Source organism: Chiloscyllium punctatum, chromosome 9 (genome assembly GCF_047496795.1).
Source record: "Chiloscyllium punctatum isolate Juve2018m chromosome 9, sChiPun1.3, whole genome shotgun sequence".
Lineage (NCBI taxonomy): Eukaryota > Metazoa > Chordata > Chondrichthyes > Orectolobiformes > Hemiscylliidae > Chiloscyllium > Chiloscyllium punctatum.
In genome coordinates, this window is record NC_092747.1 from 22299748 (window position 1) to 22323786 (window position 24039).

A 24039-nucleotide genomic window follows, 5' to 3' on the forward strand; every position below is an offset into this window, starting at 1 on the left:
CGCATAATGTTACTGGATGAATAATCCAGAGGCCTGGACTGATCGATCAAAGATGCCCATGGAGGCAACTAGTACACTGCAGACCATAACACAAAGGAGCAGTAGGCCATTCAGCCCATCGAGTCTGCTCCACCATTCAGTGAGGACATGGCTGATTTGATACTCCTCAACTACGTTTTCCTGCCTTTTCCCTAAATCCTCGATTCCCTCCCTGATTCAAAATCTATCTACCTCAGCCTTGAAATATACATAATGACACGACGTGATTTCTACAGATTTACTACCCTCTAAGAAAAGAAGTTCTTCCTTATTTCTGTTTCAAACCTAGACTAAACATTCAAGGCTACGGGCCTAGTGCAGGACTGATGTAGATGGCAGTATATTTTCGGCGATACAGACTCGATGAGTTACAGCATGGAAGACACTACATAAAGCATGTTGCTATGGGCCATGGAAGATATGCAATAAAAAGCCAATTAATTTCCTCCTTTTGTCTGCTATACATACAATGATGTGGAGGTGCCAGTGTTGGATTGGGGTGGATAAAGTTAAAAATCACACAACACCAGGTTGTAGTCCAACAGGTTTATTTGGAAGCACTGGCTTACATATATACTGAAGCACTTTTCAGTGTTGTGCGCTGAATAGAGATTAAGAGCGGGAATCTTGGTTGTTGTGTTTTCAATGCCACTTGAATCATGCCAAGGTTAGTTGTTTAGCCCCCAGCTGAGATCGATGGAAATGAACAGTCGAGTCATTGCCAGCTCGTGCCGTGTCAAACCCACGATATTGTTCATATTGCAGCTCAAACTCTGCAAGGTAGCTGAAGTGCAAAGTGTTGAGAGCCTTTTCCAATTTATTGGTGCCTCTTTTTAAAAATGATAAATTGCAAGCCCACAGATTAGATCCTGTTTTGTTCGTGGACAACATTCAACACTGACTGTCCAATGCTGTTCTCTTGCGAGTACTGCACCGTCAGAGATACTACCTTGTGAATGACACATTAAATAAAATAAGATCCCATCTCATCTACATGGGTGGGGGAAAAGTATCTATGAAGAACAACTGGGAAGTAAGTTATCCTTATTTTCTTGACCAATATTGATCCCTAATCAACATCACAAAGAACAGATTATTTGCTCATTGCTAGTTCGCATAAACCACAATATATTCATGTGTAAATTAGCTGCCAAATGTCGTAGTTCACACTGGTGATTATGCTTAATATGAACACTGAGGTTCAGCAACAGGAGTAGGCCATTCAATGAGATCATGGCTGATCTGTGTCCTAACTTGTCTTTGGGCCATATCCCTCAACATCTTTGCTTAACAAACATTTCTCTCTCTCTCAGATTTAAAATGAACAACTGATTAGATTACTTACAGTGTGGAAACAGGCCCTTCGGCCCAACAAGTCCACACCGACCCGCATACCACCCAGACCCATACTCCTACATTTACCCCTCACCTAACACTATGGACAATTTAGCATGGTCAATTCACCTAATCTGCACATTTTTGGATTGTGGGAGGAAACCGGAGCACCCGGAGGAAACCCACGCAGACACGGGGAGAATGTGCAAACTCTACACAGAGAGTCGCCTGAGGCGGGAATTGAACCCGGGTCTCTGGTGCTGTGAGGTAGCAGTGCTAACCACTGTGCCACCGTGCCACCCACAAACTGATCCAGCATCCATTTGTGGAAGAGGGTTCCAAATATCTACCATCTTTTTTGTGTGCAGACGTGCTTCCTAACATCTCTCCTGAATAATCTGGCCCTAATTCTCAGCCGATGCCCTCTAGTTTTATAATCCCAAAACAATGGAAGTACCATAACGTTATCTTCCATGTCTTTCACTGTTAATATCTTGAGAACTTTGATCGGATCACCCGTGAAGCTTCTAAATTTTGGAGAAAACAGGCCTAATTTGCAAATGATGCAAAGCTGGGTGGAAGAGTGTGCTCTGAAGAGGTTGCAGAGCTGTAGCAGTGTGATTTGAACAGGCTGAGTGAGTGGGCAAATGTTTGGAAGTTGCTATATGATGTGGATTAATGTGAGGTTATCCACTACGTTAGCAAAAGTAGGAAAGCATATTCTTTGGCTGTAAATTGAATGGGGAAATATTCTTGAAACCTGGGTGTCTTCGTGCACCAGTTGTGGAAAGTAAGTGTAAAGGCAGTAAAGAAGGCAAGCTGTTTGTTGTTAAAAGTCACGCAACACCAGGTTATAGTCCAACAGGTTGATTTGGAAGCACTAGCTTTCGAAGCATCGCTCCTTCATCAGGTGGTTGGAAGCTGATGCTTCTAAATAAACCTGTTGAACTATAACCTGGTGTTGTGTGATTTTTAACTTTGTACATCCCATTCCAGCACCAGCTCCTCCAAATCAAGCTGTACATTGGCCTTCACGGTGACAGGATTCAAGTACAGGATCAAGGACAGCTTGCTGCAATTATACAGGGCATTGGTGAGGTCACACCACAAATATTGTTGCAGCTTTGGTCTCCTTATCTGAGGAAGAATGATCTTACTGGAGAGGTTATGCATCCAAGATTTACCACATTGATTTCTGGGATGGCAGAACCGACGTAGGAAAAGAGATTGAATCAGTTAGCATTGTATACGCTGGAGTTTAGAAGTATGAGGAGGGAAATCTCATAGAAACCTTTAAAATTCTAATAGACTAGACAGGTTAGAGGCAGGGGCGGAGTTTCTGATCGTAGAGTAATGCAGAACCAGGGGTCATAGTTTACGAACAAGGAGTAAATCTTTTAGAACTGAATGAGAATTTGTTTCACCCAGGCAGTGGTGAGCCTGTGGAATTCACTGCCACAAAAAGTAGCTGAGGCCAAAACATTATGTTTTCAAGAAAGAAGTAGATACAGCTCTTGGAATTTAAGGGATAAAGGAGGAGGGCGTGATGAAAATTTTCAATGCGATGCTCAGCCATGATCATTTTGAATGGCAGACAGGAGTGGGGTGGGGGGGAGGGGTGTCAAATGGCCAACTCTTGTTCCTATCTTCCAGGTTTCGAGGTCTGTATCCCCTTTGCCAAAATATGGCAGCAAACACAGTAAGCAGAGAGCTGGAACTCTGCCTTTACTGAGGAACCTTTGATGAAGTTAACTATCACTTGCTGAGGCAGTTTTATTGAAACCAGCAATAGACATTGGGAAATGTGGTTGATGTGGTGTCATTTCTCCAGACTCTCTGCATACCCACGAACCACCAAGGTCAGCCATGCTGAAACAGGAGAGCTTGTCTCAATTGTCTTTGACTGCACCATTCTGTAATGTGTACATAAATCAAGTGCTGCGATAATGCAGTATAATGTTACTTTGATTAAGGATGTTTGTGGTTTTAAATGCAAACAGTACATTTTTTAAATCAATTATTTATTTATGGATTGTGGGCATCGCTTGCTCAGCCAGCATTTATTTCCCATTTCCAGTTGCTCTTGGACAAGTGCTGGTCAGCCACTTCCTGGGAACCTGCAGCCTATAGGGCTTAAGGACCCCTAAGAAAGAAGGTCCAGGATTTCAATGGTGCTGACATTTCCACGTCGGCACAGTCTGTGTCTTGGAGGGGGATCTGCAGGAGTTGGATTACCCATGCAATCATAGCTCCTGTCCTTCTAGATGTTAGAGATTGTAGGTTTGGAAAGTGCTGATGCGCTTGAGATGAGTTGCTGCAGTGCATCATGTAAATGAAACTCATGATTACCGTTGGAGCTTCACTCATCCAGAAAAGTGGAGAGTTTGCCATCATACCCGTAATGTGTCTTGTACGTAGTGAATGGGTTTTGGGGCAATAGGAAATATTCATGGCAATATTACAATTCTTTGACCTTCTCTTGTAAGTGCAGTATTTATATGCCTGGTCCAGTTCAATTTCTGGTCAATGGTAAACCCCAAGATGTTGATAGTGGGGGATTCAGTGATGGTAACAACATTGAATGTCAAAGGCAATAGTTATGTTCTCTGCTATTGGAGATGGTCATTTCCTGTCATTTAGGAAATAGGAGCATTTGGCCCTTCGAGCCTACTCCATCACTCAACATGACCATGGCCAATCAGCCAACTCCATTCCCAATATCCTTTGATCCCTTTTGCTGTATGAAGTATACCTTACTCCTTCGTGAAAACATTCAATGTTTTAGCCTCAACCCCCACTCTTTGTGGCGGAATTCCAAATGCTCATCACTCTCTGGGTGAAGAAATTTATCCTCACCTCAGTCATGAATGGCTTACCTTGACTGTGATCCGTAGTTCTGGAATCCCAATCCTCGGGAACATTCTTCCTGCATGTATTCTGTGTGGTCCTCTTAGAATTTTATGTTTCTGTAAAGTCTGATGGATAAAACTGACGATTTCTTTCCATCCAGTCCTGCCGCACCCTCTCAAATCCAGGCAAATTGTTTCCAGTATGTTTTTGTGGAATTCCCCTTCTTGTCCCCTGCTGTCTGTTGACAGTTACTTGCAGTGAAGTGAAACGCATCACTATCAGCAAACTTGGTGCTTAGAAACAGTAGTTCTGGAGGAGCTGGAATATTTTGCATCATTCTGCTGAAGTCTGAAGCAGTTTCAGGATGGGGAGGGAAAAATCTGGCTTGAAACTTGACTGCTTCTAGAATTTTCTCAACTGTCTCACTACAGGTCATGATTTCACTCTTTATCTGCAAGAATGAGCTTCCTTAAGGAGACTAGAACTTTGAGTGCCTCCCATTCAGAATTCTCATTGCTTTGCTCAACTTGTTTTGCTTGAAGGGCGAAGGCTGTCTCTCTGACAACAGTCAAGTAAATGGATGTAAAAGGATTTTGATAAATACCATCGAGTTTTGAGATGTTACTCCTTAAATCACTTTTGGGTGAATGGTCCTTTACCTTTCTTGCGATACACTTAACATTATTACACAATCAACATTAGAGAATTGTGATGGATTTCAGTTTGCTATCTAAAATGACCGTAAAATATTAAGTTTATCATCTTGTTCCCATCTATGACGTCTTGTTGATGCTGAGCTTCCCTCCTGACTTTGGTGTCATCTCTGCCTCGAATTGTAAGTGGCTACTTGAGGCCATTCCTGTCCCGACAATGAGATGTAGCTCGTTTCCAGGCTGGACCCAACTATATGGATATTTGGTAATCATTGAAAATAAATCTAAAGTTAAATCCTCCAAAAACTGTGCCCAGAGATTTGAATAAACATTGAGTAAGTACTTTATGAAAGTAATGTCAAGTCTAAAGGATCAGAACTCTGGCTTTCAGATATCCTATATATTCGAGTAACAGTTGAATTTGTTTGACTACTTTCTAAGGTTAAATTTATGGGGTCAACTACATGGATACTACCTTTGAGGGGCTGAAATTCATGCCCATCAAAATTCATACCCTATCATTAGCAGAAGCCCAATTGACCTCTGAATGAATAAAGGTGGTAATAATGAATGATGGTAATTCTGAATACCCAGAGTGAACACAATAGCCAGTGGACTGGAAGACCAGGAGCGGAACAAAAGGCAGACTGGGAAGCTGGAGCGGGATGTGAACGGCAGGCACACTGACTGTTTTTTGGTCAAAAACAGGATCAACTATTACATGAGTACATGTAGCAATCTTGAAGTATTTTACGTTTGTGACATTCTTAACATAATATGTACCTTTTTCTATTCAAACAAACGTTTAGAGTGAAAGCTGCTAACCAGAGCTCAATGTAAGAAACAGGAGTTGGTCAGTCAACTTCCGTTAGATCATAGCTGATCTATAAAGGCTGTCCTGTTATCCACTGCATAATGTGTTACACTGTGCCTTGCAAATGTAGCATATGATTTATGTCACCCCACAGTAAGGTTGCAGGTGATATCAGTGTGTGCATCATGTTCAGAAAACATAAACATCACTATAAATGATCAAATGTGTGAATCTGCTATTTATAGGCTCCAGCAGTTTTTTTATAGAAGAGTTCATTGCAAGCAAGCAGCAGTATATGTTGTCACCTTCTGAAGAATGTATTTGTAATTGCTAAAATCAAAAACAGGTTAGGTGCAAACTGCATTGTTCCAGCAGGTTCAGTCCGTTAGCTTGTATACCTTTTCACTATCTCGTTCTGAAAGTAGACAGAGAAGCCTTAAAGTTTTGTAAACCTTCAAGCCCTGATGTTGCATGATGATTTCTGTAGACACGGAAATGTTTTTTATATATGACTTACTATATCAGTTAGATAGAACTCGTACGAATTAACATTCGAAATTTCTTAGCAGTAGTATTTTGTTCAGTGGGCACTGAGTCTTGTTAGAAAGGCTGCAGTGCAATGCGGTGTATTGTCGCTGTGACATGGTGTGCCACAGGAGATAGTATAAACTCAAGGGACCGAACAACCTCCATCTGTGCAAGGCATTTTTGAACCATTAGCTTGCCACAGAGAGGACCTTGGGAAAGGGATTCAGGGAGAAGAAGTCAGCAAGTGTAACTGGGTACAATCTGTTTACCTTGTTGTGGTATAAGTTAAAACCAATATCTGCAGAATCCTGAAAGCAATTTAAAGTAAGGGGCATCCAATTAAAACTGAGATGAGGAAACATTTTTTTTCTTTCTGAGGGTTGTGAGTCTTCCGAAATCCCTTTCTCAAAAGGCAGTGGATGCAGAATTTTAAAATATTTTGAAGGCAGTGGGAGATGGATTATTGACTACGCGGAGGGTGGGTTATTATTGGCGATATGCAGGAACGTTAAGTTGCAGTTAAAATCAGATTAATCATGATCTTATTAAATGGCGTAACAGACTCAAAGGGCACTCTGTGTATATGTTCTGTTTTCAAATCTAACTCATAGTGTGATGAACATATCTTAAGTGACTGTTTGTTTATTTAATGCCTTGTACTATGTTCAACAAACAAAGAACAGTACAGCACACGAACAGGCCCTTCGGCCCACCAAGACTGCACCAACACGTGATGCCTTGCTAAACTAAAAACCTCTTGCCTCTATACATTCATATCCCTCTGTTCCCTGCCTATTCGTGTAACTGTCAAGATGCCTCCTAAACATTTGCCTCCTAAACATTGCTATTGTATCTGCTGCCACTCACCTCTGCCAGTAATGCATTCCAGGCACTTAACACCCTCCATGTGAAAAAACAACTTACCTTTCATATCTCCTTTAAACTTAAACCCTGTTACCATAAACCTATGTCCCATAGTAATTGACATTTCTACCCTGGGAAAAAGACACTGACTATCATTCTATCAACGCTTCTCATAATTTTGTAAACTTCTATCAGGTCACCCCTCACTCTCCGATGTTCAAGTGAAGACAAACTAAGTTTGTCCAATCTGTCCTCCATAGCTAATACTCTCCAAACCAGGCACATCCTGGTACACCTTTTCTGTACCCTCTCCAAACCTCCACATCCTTCTAATAACCAGAACTGTATGTAATATTCCTTCTTCAGAACCAGTTCAGAACCACTTATGTTGCCACTTTCAAGGAACTGTGGACCTGTACACCTAGATCCCTCTGTATCTTGATGCTTCTAAGGGCTCTTCCATTTATTGTATACTCCTCTCCTGCATTAGATCTTCCACAATACATCACCTTGTATCCTCTAATAATCCTCCTCACTATCCGTGGGCTCCCCCAATCTTGTATCATTTGCAAATTTACGAATAAGGCTACTTATATTCTCCTCCAAATCATTTATTTATATATATTAAAAGCAACAAGAATCCCAGCACTGATTCCTGTAGACCATCACTGGTCACAGATCTCTAGTCAGTGCAACACCTTTCCACTGCTAATCTCAGTCTTCAATGACCAAGCCAGTTCTGTATCCATCTTACCAGCTCTCTACAGATCCCATGTGACTTCACCTTCTGCATCAGCTTGCCATTAGCCACCTTGTCAAAGGCCTTGCTAAAGTCCATGTAGACAGCATCCACCACTCTGCCCTCATCAATCATCTTTGTCACCTCCTCAAAAAGTGCAATCAAGTTTGTGAGACACAACGTCCCCCACACAAAGCTGAGCTGCATATCGCTAATGAATCCATATTTTTCCAAATGTGAGCAAATCCTGCCCCTAAGAATTTTCTCCAATAATTTCCCTATCACTGACGTAAGGCTCACCACCTTGTAAATTCTCAGATTATCCCTGTTGCTCTTAAACAAAGGAATAATATTGGCTAATTTCAAGTCCTCTGGGAGCCCTCTTGTGACCAAAATGGATAGAAAGATTGCATACAAGCTCCCAGCAATTTCTTCCCTCACCTCCCTCAGCATTCTGGGATTGATCCAGTCAAGTCCTGGGGTCTTGTCTACCTTAAAACTTTTCAAACACCCAACACCACCTCCTTTTTTTTATATCAGCATGCCCTAGAATATCAATATGCCCTTCTCCAGACTTCACCATGCCATTCTCCTTTGTGAATACCATTGCAAAGTAGTCACTAAAGACCTCACCTATACCCTCCAGATCCATGCATAAGTTCCTTCCTTTGCCCTTGAGTTGATCTACCCTTTCCCTGACTATCCACTTGCTCTAGTATAAAACACCTTGGGAGTTTCCTTAATCCCATTTGCCAAAGATTCATTGCATAAGTCTATTTAAATTTTAAAATACAGGCTAGATGTGGGAAGAATGGCCCCAAATTTGGGGAAGTCCGAAAATAGGGGTCACAATCCAAGAATAAAGGGCAAGTCATTCAGGATTGAGACAAGGAAGAATTTCTTGACTCAGAGTTGTGACCCTGAGGAATTCTCCACCTCAGAAAGCTGGTACAGTCAGTTCGAGAGAGGGAGCTGGACAAGGCTCTTGCAGCTATAGTGATCAAGGGGTATAGAGAGAGAGAGTGGATGTAGGATACTGAGATTACATGATCAGCCGTGGTCAGATTGAATGATGGTGCAGGCTTGAAGGGCCAAATGGCCAACTCTTGCACCTGTCTTCTATGTTTCCATAATGTATGTAAGGATGATGAAAGAAGGAAAATCTATAGATCTACAGTTCACTAGAAATGATAGCAAATTGCCAATATGAGGTATGATAGTCTCTGATAAAGTTATACTGCATTAGTGGTGCTGGAAGAGCACAGCAGTTCAGGCAGCATCCAACGAGCAGCGAAATCGACGTTTCGGGCAAAAGCCCTTCCAGCACCACTAATCCAGTATTTGGTTTTCAGCATCTGCAGTCATTGTTTTTACCTTTCTGATAAAGTTATGATGTGGCGGTGCCGATGTCGGACTGGGGTGGACAAAGTTAAAAATGCACAATACCAGGTTATAGTCCAACAGGTTTATTTGGAAATACAAGCTTTCAGAGTGCTGCTCCTTCATTAGGTAGCTGTGGAGTAGGATTGTAGGACACACAATGTTTAGCAATGGATCAGAGTGTCATATATTGAATAAATTTAGATTGCTGTTAAATCTTGTTAAAATTTACATATTAATGAGAATCAAAATCTGCAACCCATTCTAAAAGATGAAAGACTGGAGATTTTTCATTCTGATAAAGTTGACGACTGTGTTGTGTTGTGTTGTGTGTGTTTGTGTGTCACAGTGAGTAGGCACTTGGGCAAGCTAATGGGCCGCTGCTGGCTCACTGCAGAACATATTCAATGCTATTCAGCAGCAGTAGGGAAATGGGGAGGAATCAATTGCGTAAATATGAAGCAATAAATACTGATCATTAGCCTTTTTGCACCTCACATCAGCATGTTCCGTTGACATCAGAGTAGGAATGTGGTTATAACTTACACCAAGCACATTGATTGCCTCATGTTGTAATAAGGGCACACCCTCATAGTGAGCAAAGGCTTCCGTTTATTCAGTCATTTCAGTTCAATAAACCCAGTGTCACAGGACTGTGTGTGTGTACTGTTAACCATTCAGAGACTGCTGGGGTTTACAGAGTATCCCTTGCTGCTATAACAACATTTAGCGCAGATTTGATGGCTACAGGTTTTAATATAGTAGGAGACTTGCAATTTTTTACAAAAATCTTTTCAGATGCCTCTTACTTGCCACAGCAAGTCCTTTTGGTGTAATTTCAAAGGTTGTTAATATACAGGAAGTGGTGGGGTTTAATGTAATATCCCTGTTCTGTCAAGGCTTTTTCTCATTCTGTTTAGACAGTATTTTTTTGGTGGAACATATGCATGTGGTCCATTAAATTTTCCCATCATTTCAATCCATTCCTACATTACCTCTGTCATCATTCCAACATCTCCTGCCTGATCTTCCATCATCAACCTGCTCGAAACTGAAAATGATCAAAATCTCTGCAGTCCGCGCCTTAACTTGCACCAAGTCCTCTTCCCTTCTCTTCTTCCTCTTCATCAGTCTCTTAGGATCAAAGTTGACTGACTTCTAATCTTGGTATGGCTTATTGGTCCACTGAGGCGTATGCAGACTCCGCCATATGTGGGTAAGCTGGTGATCGAAGGTTTCAGCAGATGAGCCGTCTGGAGAAATCAGTGCTTTTCTCTGAAGCACCTATCTCATTTCTGCTGGATCCCCGAGCGACTGTCTTGATGTTTTCAGTACCTTTTCCATTTTGTTCCGTCTCCTTTTACTCTTGTACTGATTGATCTTTGCTGTCTCCCAATCAATGTCTTGACGAATCCTCATTCTGGATTAGTGGTGCTGGAAGAGCACAGCAGTTCCTTGGATGCTGCCGGAACTGCTGTGCTCTTCCAGCACTACTAATCCAGAATCTGGTTTCCAGCATCTGCAGTCATTGTTTTTACCTCGTAGATTTCACTGCTCCTTGGATGCTGCCTGAACTGCTGTGCTCTTCCAGCACCACGAATCCAGAATCTGGTTTCCAGCATCTGCAGTCATTGTTTTTACCTAAAAAAATCCTCATCCCTGTTTTCACATGTTTCTATGACTCCTTCCTGCCCTATCGCAGTAATCTCCTCCCACCCCCACACACCTCTAATTTTGGTTTCCTCATGCATTCCCAGATTTATTTGTTTGGTTGCTGGTAGCCATGTCTCCTGTTAGCTCTATGCCTCTCTATCTCACTTTCGTCCATTGGGGAAAACACTTTAACACTTACCTCCTTCTCCAAGTTTATTGGTCACCTGACCTGATTTTGCCTAAAGTATAATTTGAGAGATTCCAGGACTGACAGGTCATGCTCTGTATAAAGGTCCTCGCATTCAGTCAATCCTGCATCAGTGCAGTGGAGTTGGTGTAGCGTGTTCAGTCAGTCAGTTATGTTTATGAAACAATAACAGTCAGTAAGCACAGACTATGTGCAAGCATAAGGTGTCATGATAGTGTAGGTAGTGAGGATTGTTAATAAAATTCAGGACCAGTGTTGCAGAAAGATCCCAGCCTTTGTGTTGCATGTGACGTGAACCAACATAGAGGCAATCGCCCAGTCCCTGTCATACTGGCAGTGTGGGTTGACCAGAACACCCACTGGAAACTCAGGCAGAAACTGGGAGAATATGTGCAGTTTGTGCAGTCAGCCAAGGCTGAGATAGAACTCGGGTCCATGGTGCTGTGAGGCAGCAGTGCTAATCGTGCCACCCAATGACTTTGTGTAACTATCTCAAAGGTATGATTTGTAGGTGCCGGTGTTGGACTGGGGTGTACAAAGTTAAAAATCAAACAACACCAGGTTATAGTCCAACAGGTTTATTTGGAAGCACTAGTTTTTGGAGCACTGCTCGTTCATCAGGTGGTTGTAGAGTCCAAGATTGTAAGACAGAATTTATGGTAAAAGTTTATAATATCTCAAAGGTACACAGCCTGTCTCCTCGGAATCTCTGCGACTATATGACAGGTAATATCAGGTCGGGTTTGAATCATGTTATCTCTTGTGTGGCTTTTTTTTCTAACATCCTGTGAAGCAGAACAGTTCATTGAATGTTGTAGGTAAAATGATACCACATTACGAATTTAGAAGTCAATCAGAAGTCATTTATTAAACAAAGGCCTTTGGGAGAACATCGCAGTCAGACATAGGCTCTCGCAGGTTACAGGGTGAAAGTGAGGACTGCAGATGCTGGAGATTAGAGTTAAGAACGTGGTGCTTGAAAAGCACAGCAAGTCAGGCAGCATCCGAGGAGCGGGAGAATAAATATTTCAGGCAATCAGGAATTCCTGATGAGGGTTTTTGTCTGAAATGTCGATTCTCCTGCTCCTCTGACGCTGCCTGACCTGTTGTGCGTTCCTAGCACCACATTCTCGCAGGTTACAGGCAAGTATCGTTATGAGTAAGCAGCTACAAATTCCCCATTTTGTGGAAATTAATACACCTTATCAGTCCTAATGGTGACGGTACCAAACTTACTGGGTTGAAATCTGGAGCATTGTGACTCTCACTACCAGTTATTAAAACCTGTGCAAGAATGCTTGCTTCAGTAGGTTAGCGCAACTCAAGATAACTAACTAAGGTGCTATATTTGAATCCCAAATGAATGAAGTTGGATAACTATTTGACATCCCTGCCCAACTTAGAACAATGTGTGCCAAAGGCAGTGACAATTCTGCCATTTCCTTCACACATATCTAAAGGTTAGTCCAGTGAACACTTGGGATCATTTTCACCTTTAAACACAAGGCAGCAATGGAGAAAGTGAGGACTGCAGATGCCGGGGATCAGAGTCGAGAGTGTGGTGATGGGATAGCACAGCAGGTCAGGCAGTATCTGAGGAACAGGAGAATCGACATTTCGGGTAAGAGCCATGGACACCATAATAGATTCACTATTTAACATCATTTGAAGTTGATGAATTACAAGAGCATCTGCTTATGCTGCTGTGGCTGTATGGCTATTGTGTGTGCTTCTCACTCAGAAGGTCTTGGGTTCAAATCCCACTTCAGATGTTAGAGTCCACCCAAGTTTGGTGTTGAGGGAGGACAATTCAGGATCTAAAGAGAAGTAAGGTCTTCCTTGTTGTCTGTAACGGTGATGATCCCTTGGTGATGTTCTAAATGAACGTGTTAGATATAGTTCTTCGGGCTAAAGGGATCAAAGGGTATGTGGAGAAAACAGGGGCAGGGTACTGAGTTGGAGGATCAACCATGATCATATTGAATGGTAAAGCAGGCTCGAAGGGCTGAATGGCCTACTCCTATTTTCGGTGTCAATGTTATGACACGCTTCTGAAGCTGGTGGTACTTGAACCTGAGCCTTCTGGCTCAGAGTTAGGAACATTAACCACCGTGTCACAAAACTCCTCAAAATTCCACCATCTGCCATGTTGGGATTTCAAACCCAGGGCCCTCAGTCGAGTTCCTGGGTTTCTGGATTACTATGTAGTTGGTAATGTGCAATAAACATTGTTTTTGAGACAAGACTCTGTTCCCATTGATCCAAGAATTGGGCACCACAGCAAACAGAGTAACCCTGTTGAATCAGACTTGAACATAGGATAGTGCTGCAAACCTAACCCACAGTGAGTCATCGTGCAGTCAATCTCATCCAACTCTGAGGCTTTCTCTGGAACATGCTCTGTCCTGGCACTAATCAAGAACAGTACAGGGGGTTGTCTTGGCTGTCACTAATCCTTCAGTGAACTAACAATTGTTGTGTTGTTATTCATGGGACTTTGTGTGCAAATGGGTCGCAGCATTTCTTACAGTGTAACTGTGATTGTTGTTTCAAAAGTATTTATCACATTCCCCATTCCCCCACCTCAAACCCACCACCCCCAACTGCCTTTGGGCCCTTCTGCTTATCCACTTCCCTTGCTGTATTTGTCTATCAACCCTGTTGCTATTCACATTCTCCCTCCCAACTGTCTCTGTCCCTCTCCCCCTGCTGCTTTTGCCCCTTCCCTCCCCTCCCCCGCTGCCCCTTACATCCTTACCTTGCAGTCACTGTCCTCTTCCCCCCTCCAAATGCTGTTGGCCAACCACCCCCCCCCCCCCCCACTACTTTTGCCACTTCACCCATGCTGCTGTTACCCTCCCCCGAAACCTTTGCCTCTTCCTGCCCCAACTCCATCACCTATTGCCCACTTACCCTCACTGCCTTTACTCTCTGCTCCTGCTATCCTTGTTCCCCCACCTCCACACCCCCCCCCCCCCCCCCCCCCCGGCATCTTTCTCTTGACTGTACTTTGCAAAAGGGAGGAATGTCTGTCATTCTTGGGGGCTAATAGAAATGAAATTTTGAACAACACTGCTCATGAGTGCACCTTGTTCTCATTCTCCACCACCCTCACGCAGAGTGCTGTCTGATCAAAAGGGAGCAGTTCCTCTGACTGTGTTGCAATAGCTGGCTGCCTTTTAATCACACCATGTATGTTTTCCTACATGCAGCAAGACAGTTGTTCACAGGCACTGACGTGGCAGAGTGTGCAGCGGACTTTGAAGCGGGTTTCAATTGATATAACTGGTCTGGATAACTGCAGTTCAGTTAATTCACATGGTCATGTTTGTTTTTGCTGTTCATGAAGACAGATCAACAGAAGCACTCACTGTTTCCCTATAACGTTTAATCTCTTTAATTGGAGCTCAGTATAAGTTAATTGATCTTTACCTAAATGGGTTAAATATGATCTTGGCTTCCCTTGAAAATAAATTCTTCGCATAAAATGCCAGAATTATTCAATGCCTTACTTTGTCAGACATCTGGTGTGCAATAGGCCATTAGTTTCTTTAAACTCTTGTATTGCAATTGAAATAATTTGATTAAAGTTACATTTTGCATTATTGATCAATCTGAACAAATTTAAATGAAATTTCTCTGATATCTATTTTTGAATAAAGATGTCAGTAGACTCATTTTTAATATGTATTCAGTAACGAGGTAACTATTAGTGAATAATTCTTTATTAATTACATAACGAGTCATGGTATCAGTTTTGTTTAAATTCAGTGCATTTGAGCATGACTGGCTATACTTGTATTTGTAGGACAACACAGTGGCACGGTGGTTAGCACTGCCACCTTACAGCGGCAGGGACCTGGTTTTGATTCCATCCTCAGGTGACTGTCTGTGTGGTGTTTACACATTTTCCCTGTGCCTGCATGGGTTTCCTCCGGGTGCTCTGGTTTTGCTCCCACAGTCCAAAGATGTGTAGGTTAAATGGGTTGGCTTTGCTAAATTGCCCATTGGGATTTGCTGTCCAGGTGGATTAGCCATGGCAAATGTCAGAAGAGAGTAGGGGTGTGAGTATAAGTGGGATGCTCTTTGAAGGTTCCTTGTGACCAGATGGGCCAAGTGGCTTGCTTCCACACTTGCAGGGATCCCTTGAATATTGCCCAGAGGTGTGGTTAAGTGTCAACCACACCTTGCTGTGAGTCAGGCATCACATGTAGGCTACGGCAGGTAAAGATGGCATGTTTCCTTCCTTCCCTCAAGGCCATGACTGAATGAGATGGGTTTTTACGAATTGCCAATCATTTATTCCAGAATGTCATTGAATTTCAAAGTCACTATCTCTCATGGTCAAATTTGATCCAAGGTACCCAGAACATTAACCTCATCTTATGCTAGATTACTAGTCTACTGACTTTTATCACTCTGCTACAACCTCTCCCATCCTCATTAACCATTTTAAGTGTCTCTGAAAGGCACGCAAGTCTTTACATTGGAGCCAATCTTTTATAATTGTACAGATCTGCAAAGGTGCCTGCTGACTGGAAGGAAGCAAACGTAAGGCTTATTCAAGAGGGGAGGAAGAAGTGTTGAGAGCTGTTAGCTTGATATCCATAATAGGGAAGACACCACAGGTCATTCTGGTATAATGCGCGTTTCATCAATGCAAATTGTCTATAACGCAAGTGACAAATTGTGGATGTTGTTTGGATAACACAAACTTTCTACTGAACGGGTATAGAGATTTTCTATAGCAATCTTCCACAGCATAATTTTCTATAGTGTTTTCTCATAGCATGGTTTTAGATTAGATTACTTACAGTGTGGAAACAGGCCCTTCGGCCCAACAAGTCCACACCGCCCCGCCGAAGCGCAACCCACCCATACCACTACATTTACCCTTTGCCTAACACTACGGGCAATTTAGCATGGCCAATTCACCTGACCTGCACATCTTTTTGGACTGTGGGAGGAAACCGGAGCACCCGGAGGAAACCCACGCAGACACGGGGAGAATGTGCAAACTCCACACAGTTAGTCGCCTGAGGCGGGAATTGAACCCGGATCTCTGGCGCTGTGAGGCAGCAGTGCTAACCACTGTGCCACCGTGCCGCCCACGGTTTTCTATGCCGTGAAGTTGCAGAGGAACGCAACTGTCACTTTATAGCAGAATGACCTGCAAAAGGATGTGATACCTAGATATTTTGAAAAAAATGGCAGAATTGAGCATGGATTTATGAAAGGGAAGCCCTGTTTAACAAACTTGTTGCGAATATTTGAGAATGTTCCCTGTAGCATAAACGAAGGAGAATTGGTGAATTTGATGTATTTGGATTGTCAGAAGGCTTTTGATTAGATCCCGTGCAGGAGATGAGGAAACAGCGCCAGAGACCTGGGTTCAATTCCCGACACAGGCGACTGACTGTGTGGAGTTTGCACGTTCTCCCCGTGTCTGCGTGGGTTTCCTCCGGGTGCTCCGGTTTCCTCCCACAGTCCAAAGATGTGCAGGGTCAGGTGAATTGACCACGCTAAGTTGCCCGTAGTGTTAGGTAAGTGGTAAATGTAGGGGTATGGTTGGGTTGCGCTTCGGCGGGGCGGTGTGGACTTGTTGGGCCGAAGGGCCTGTTTCCACACTGTAGTAATCTAATCTAATCTAATCTAAAAAAAAATCGGAGTTTGAGGGAATTAGGGGAAACATAATGATGTGGGTCAGTTGGTAGAGGGCAATGAACAGGAATTACTGGATCATTTCTCCAGATAACAGGCTGTAGCTAGTGGGGTACTACAAGGGTCAGTGGTAACATACAGGGGTTGGCAGTCTATATAAATGATTTGCACGTGGGGACCAGATTTGCTGCCGACCTCCAACAGGATGAGAAAGTTGTGATGGAGGTGTAAGGCAGCTTGCACAGGGCTTGGGCCAGCAGAGTGAATGAGCTAGAACATGGCATGTGAATTATAATGTAAATGCATGTGAAATTATTCACTTTATTTGGAAAAAAAAAGGAAGGCAGAATATTTTGTAAATTTTCAGAGGTTTGGAAAGTGCAGGTGTGCAACGAGATCTGGCTATTCCTGTCCGTGTGTCATTAAAGGCAGGCATGCAAGTGTAGCCAGCAATTAGAAAGGCAAGTTGTAGGTTGGCTTTAATTGCAAAAGGGTTGAGTTCAGAAATAAAGATGTCTGGCTGCAATTTTCTACTTCCTTGACGAGACTACATCTTAGATATAAAACTGTGATACGGAGGAACAGAAGCAGGCCATTTAGCCCACTGAGTCTCTTCCATCCATCAATGAGATCATGGCCTGTCTGCGATAGTGCAGCAGGTCAGGCAGCATCAAAGGAACAGGAGAATCGACGTTTCGGGCATAAGCCCTTCTTCAGTCCTCATTCCTGAAGAAGGACTTATGCCCCAAAACGTTGATTCTCCTGTTCCTTTGATGCTGCCTGACCTGTTGCGCTTTTCCAGCAACACATTTTTAAGCTCTGATCTCCAGCGTCTGCAGTCCTCATTTTCTCCTATCTGCTATAGTGTTGTGTACAGTTAAGCTATCCTTATCTAAGGAAGAATATATTTGTCATAGAAAGAATACAACAGAGGTTCACCACATTAATTCCTGGAAGACAGAACTGGTGTATGGGGAGGGATTGAGGCGCCTGGATCTGTTTTCCCCAGAATTTTGAAGAGTGAGCAGTGATCTGATTGAAACTTAGAAAGTTCTTACGGGGTGGATAGAGGTGGGATCTTCTCCTAGGTTTCAGAGGTGGGATGATTTCCCCCCCGCCTCCCCCCCACCGCCCCCCTCCCCCCCCAGGCTGGTGACTCTACCTCAGGATAAAAGACAGGTTGTTTAAGACCAAGATAAGGTCAGATTGGTTCAGCAAGAGGGTGATAAGTCTCTGGAACCTCCCAAACCCAGAGGGCTGTGAAAGCTCAGTCTCTGAGCACATTCCAGTCAGAAATCAATATGTTTCTGGAGACTGATGACATTAAGTAGACTGGAGATATTGTGGGAAAATCACTCTGAGGAGATGTTCGGCCATGATCTAGAATGGTAGTACAGGCTTGAGAAGCTGAATGGCCTACTCTTCATCTCTATGTTCCTTGCGATGTGTTTCCATATTCATGTGACTGACCGCTGTGCTTGATTCCTTCTTTCAAGGAATGAGAAAAAGTATGTGGAAAAATACTGGAAAGAAGTTCAAGTTGGGGATTTTATTCGCCTGCGTTGCAATGAAATAATTCCTGCCGATATCCTGCTGCTGTACTCCAGTGATCCCGATGGACTTTGCCATATTGAGACTGCTAATCTAGATGGAGAGACCAACCTCAAACAGCGACAGGTTATTAAGGGTTTCACCGAGCTGGTAAGCAATTTTTAATAATTTGAACAGTGACGAGGCTGTCTAGCAAAGGAAGAGGCCGTTCTGCCCATTCAGCCTCTGAGCTCCCCAATCAATTCCACTTCACAGCTCTTTTCCACATTGACGTTTGTTGTCTGACAAGGAATACTCAAACCTTTTATCCAGGTACCCAGGCAGGGAGCCAACTCAGATTTTAAGTCAACAAACCCTTCTTTATTTTAACTCATTAAGTACCAATACTGAATATTGAACGCACATTCATTATAACTTCTTATTTCATTTAACTTAACTTCAACTTCAACTTACTTCATTTAACTTCACTTTACTTCATTCAAAAATAGTACTAATCTAACTTTAACTCTCTAAGTTTGACTTGAATCAAATCCTACCCCAATTAGAGTGAAGTAGCCAACTTTGTTCTCCGTGCAGCTCTCACCTCATTGTACTTTGTTCTCTCTGAAAGTAGCTTCAGGGCACTTGCTTTCACAATGTGGTCTGCAGGCCACACAGCACTGAGGGAGGCTCTTTGACCCATTGGGCTCCCTAACCATCCCATTCCCCAGCTCCTTTCCCCATAGTATTACAATTTATTTTCCCTTCAAACAGCAGATTATTGGCACAGGAGGAACGGCGAACAAGGGACATGTTCTGCTGAGTAAAGATGTGTTAAAAAAAAATCCGAAGGGAATGTTAGAAAGCTGGAATTAAGATGGAAATGAGGAGCAAGGTATTTTCTGTCAGGGGGTCAAGTGTCTTTGGAACACTATTCCCCAGAGAGCATGAAGATAGAGTAGCGTAGCGTTTATTTGTCATTTCTACCATATACAACTGATACAGTAAAAACAAGACAGCGTTCCTCCAGGACTGAGGGTGCTACAGGACAGCACAAACTACATACCCAAACACGACATAAAGTGCAGAAGTTACAGTGTAATAGAAGAATGATAAAGAATAGACATTTTTCTAGTAGCAATTTGAAGTCGTGCAAAGAATTTCAGATGGGAAAGAGTCCAATCATACTGTGTTAAGGAGCCTGATGGCTTGGGGGAAGAAACTTGCACAGTCTGGCCTTGAGAGAACAAATACTCCGGTATCTTCTGCCAGATGACAGGAGGGAGAAGAGTTTGAATGAGGGGTGTGTGGGGTCTTCGACAATGCTCTTAGCCTTTCGGATGCAGCATGTGGTGTAAAGGTCTGTAATGGAGGGAAGAGAGACCCCGATGATCATCTCAGCCGTCCTCATTATCCATTGTATGGTCTTACGATTCGAGACGGTGCAATTCCCGAACCAGGCAGTGATGCAGCAGCTCAGGGTACTCTCAATGAACCCTCTGTAGAGTGTGGTGAGGATGGGGGGGGTGGGGGGGTGGGCTTTCCTCAGCCCAGTGTAGAAAGTAAAGACGCAGCTGGGCTTTCTTGCCTATGGAGCTGGTGTTGTGGGTGCAGGTGAGATTGTCCGCCGGGTGTACACCAAGAAATTTGGTGCTGTTCACGATCTCCACGGGGGGAGACGTCCAGCAGAGAGTGGTCACTCAGTGCCCTCCTGACGTCAACAACTATCTCTTTTGTCTGGTCCACGTTCGGAGACAAGTTGTTGGCTCTGCACCAGTCCATTAGCTGCTGCACCTCCTCTCTGTGTGTCGACTCATTGTTTGTGCTGATGAGACCCACTACATTTATATCATCAGCAAACTTGTTGATGTGATTCGACCTGTGCATCGCTGCACTGTCATGTTGAATGTTAAGACTCACTCATTTATCAGTGGTTGTCAGGAATAGAGAATTTGTTTGGTTGAGGCCACAATCAGATCAGGTATGATCATAGCATTAAAGATCTTAATGAGTGGCAAAGCATGCTCGAGGGGTCAAATGGCTTACTCCTGCTTGTCATTCATATATCTATATATAAATGCTGGGAGTACACGTAGCAAGTGAGTAGAATCTGAAGGAGGATAAAGCAGTTCCTGGGAATCTCAACCAAATCTGCAGCATACAAACAGAAGAGTTCTTTATACAGCATGGAAACAGATCCTTTGGTCCCACTAGTCCATGCCAACCATGTTCCCAAAATAAACTAGTCCCACCTAAACGTTGTAACTGTACGTGCATTCACCACTTTCTTGTCTATTAAACCAAATGGTTATGCTATTTTACTAACATGCACAGGATAACCATCAAAACCATGTAACCCTATAATTAAGGGATTTCAACATAATTTACTACACTGGTAATTCAAGCACTTAAGGTTCCAAACAAAGTTCACAAAATCTTTCCTCCTTGCTTTGGTCCCAAATTATTTTCTCACCTGTCACCTCATTCGTTAACTTAAGCTTAAGATACCATACAGCAGGAAGCCATTCACCCCTTTTTGCCCATGTTGGCTATTTGTAGGATCCAAAAATCTTACTTGATTTCATTATAAGACAAGAGTCCCTTTCCTTTCCTATTTGTTAGGTGGACCTGATAATCAATGTCTACACAAAGATGCAATGTTAAATGTTACTCAATATTGCTCAAGTTCTGAGTTTTTGCCAGAACTGCGGCATTTGGCAAGTTATTTAGCTCCCTCTTCACATCACTGTACAAACAAGATGAACTGACCATAACTTGTATTTCTTGGGTTTAAACCTGAGTGTTCTTTGTCTCTTTTGACAAGGCCATTCATTTTTTTTGCCTTTTGCAATGTAGATACTCCTGGCTCCAGCTATTGACTGGAAAGACTGTTGGTTCTAAGAGCCTTTGTCTTTTGCTCTGAATGTTGACAGAATTTCACCAGAGTTCCAATTTTGCCCTTTTGGTTTTTCCCAAAATTCATCAGAGTGGCTTGAAAGACTCTCCATACCCAAATCATCCAAAGCATACAATTCCATTTTTAGATGAACTTTTACCCAGATGTGTCAATATTTGCAGAAACTTTCTTGCACGTAAACACTTTTTTTTCAAGTGACCTTACTAAGTCATTAGCTGTCAATGATGCCAGTGAGCTTATCGCTTAATGCATTTTTTGCGTGTGTTTGGCCTAGTGTCTCATATTCACTATAAGCTGCATTGAGAGGGTCCGTATACCAGATCAGTAGCCTCAGTTCCAGTAGACATATGATTCATAATTTCATCAATTTGTCTTTTATTTTAAATGTATCTGGTAGAGATGAGAAAATGTATGAGATTAATGATGTGTAACAATTGAGACATAGGGGAAGTGTTCCTATTGACAAAGTCTCATGATTTTTCTTTCTGCTCCTGTTTCTCAGTTCTGTTTCATTTTAATGCAAATGTTTTAGAACTAATTTCTGTTTAATGTCTGTGATTGTATTTCCATCTGGTTTTCTTATCCACCATATCATCAAGACCTTAGTGGTGACCCGGCAGAACTGTTAGAAGCAATTGGTATTGAAGATTAGATTCCTGTATGTGCCTCTGTAGATTCTTGTTTGTTCTGCTACTTAGCGTAAATGTGTGTCTGGAGTGTCACTTAGGGATCCAGAGTGTGGTGCTGGAAAAGCATCCAAGGAGCAGGAAAATCGACATTTTGACCAAAAGCCCTTCATCAGGAATCACTTAGGGATACCTTACATTCATTGAACATCTTCTCTGAAGTATCCAATCTTTTCATCCATGTGTTATTCACTTTTCTACGCACAAGCTTTCCCTATTTCCTTCCAAATCCTTACTGTAGCTTCTTTCACAACAAGGTGACACATGCCCTAAGCAAGTGATACAAGACAAATCCTAAAGCGCTTGAAGCTATTTCCAAGTTGCTTCCTTCCAAATTATTGAAGTGGAAACTAGCAAAAGAGGGGAAGAGGGATGTTGTTTGAGGAAGGAGGGAGCTACTCTGATAAAAGCAAGCAGGGAGGGAATGAGTAGTAATATCCTTCAGAAAGAGAGAGAGAAAGAATTAAATTGAGTGACTTATAGAAGAAAGAGCAATGGCATCTCATGCAATGAAATAGGGTTAAACAGTGATAGAGACAATTAGGGAGTGCAAGAGCCATATTGAGTGAAAAAGAGTAGTCAAAGTGGCAAGAGAATGAGAGTAGACAGGTTACTGGTGGCGAGATCAGTGAAAATATTATGCTAATACTAACATTACCCCCAAATATGCAATGCAGTATTAATTAATGTTGAACTGGAGAGTGTATATAATGACAGTGTAGAAGACTTTTCTTTCAACTTTTACACCTATTCCAAAGGGCTGGTTTATTGAACTAGAATTAATTTTTTCACACTTTCTCATAATTATTTGCAGAATTACAAACCACAAGCATGTACATCTTAATCTGCCTGTTGTGTGGTGTGTCTAATGAGTCACCAGTCCATGCCCACAACCTGAACATGCTCATTTTAAAATCAACCCAGAATAAAATGCTTCTGAGCCTTGTGACTTCATAATGAGGCATTGTTGTGCTTTACATTTGGAAATGTCCCACATTGATGTGCCTGAAAATATAGATTTTGAACTCTATGGAATCAAATTCCGTCATGTGCACAAGAACTTTGTGGTGAACACTCTGCTTTACCTGATGCCTTGAACTACTTCCCACATGAGAAAAACAAGAATATATTATTGCTATTCTTTTGGAACTGTGCTAAATCTGGAAAATGCTGAAATATTTAGTCAGCCCAGCCGTCTCTTAAGAGAAAAGGTAGTTTCGTGATTTGGGTGCGAACACTTCGTCATAATCAACAACTTATCTACCCTGTGTGTAGTGCCTGGAATCAATTACACAGGTTTAATTTTGGGGAATATTGCAGTTTTTGTTTCATGTAAGATAATTGCTTAATGCTGCATTTCCTAAATTATTTCTGAATGATTCTAATGATTTCTGCAGACAAGAACGAGGTAACATTTGGAAGCTTTTCTTTTAAATAAGCAAGTTAATTTTCAGTTCTGCACTAAAAATAGCAAAAGAAATTGTAAAATTTTCCTAGTTTAGGAAATTTTAAAACCCTCTGAGCCCATTAGCGTTTAATTATTGAAAGGTGTATCAAGAACAATTTTGCCTCAAACTACTGTATCATTTTGATGCTTATTCTATAAGTTAAATCAATGAGATTTTTGGTGGATTTTGATCATGGTGAAAATGTCTCCCACCATCATCCCTCCGTTTTATGGCTTTAACTGAGACATCATTACATCATCCCTGAGAAAGGCTGACTGGCTAATTTTCTGGACCCACAGGAAATCTAATTCCCCTTTTAGTCAGCAGCACAAGTGGCACCTTTTGTAGCCTCTCCTAATTTGAGACATATGAATACCATCAAATTGAAGAGCTAAGCTAATAGCCTCATGTTATAGCAAGATGAAGTACATTACGATCATTGCAAGTTATGGTGGAGTTGTGGGAGTTTGTTTTTAAAGCAGAGCCCTTTACTGCGAGAAGACAAGATGGTCAGTCCAATCGTAGCAGTGGTCTTGAATGAGGAGACGTGACTTTCTAACAGTCTAGATATGAACAGTCAGTTCTGCTATAACGTGTTGCTTCAGTGCAACTTGAGTATAACACGATGGAAGAGTTTAGACTGTTGTTTGTAGAACACAAACTCTCCTCACCTGTATTGGCTATAACACAATCCCAGCCCCATTAGTTTAAATGGCATGACTATGATGCAATTT

The 24039-nt window shown here is 42.3% G+C and overlaps 1 protein-coding gene across 2 annotated transcripts in view; it reads left to right on the forward strand.

The window, feature by feature from the left end:
- The window catches only part of atp10a (ATPase phospholipid transporting 10A), a 348664-nt gene that overhangs the window by 220217 nt on the left and 104408 nt on the right, over positions 1-24039 (forward strand). For both annotated transcript variants that reach the window (XM_072577000.1, XM_072577001.1), the window contains one exon: positions 18221-18425. In XM_072577000.1, the coding sequence (XP_072433101.1) occupies positions 18221-18425 (205 nt within the window). The remainder of the gene's footprint in view (positions 1-18220; positions 18426-24039) is intronic.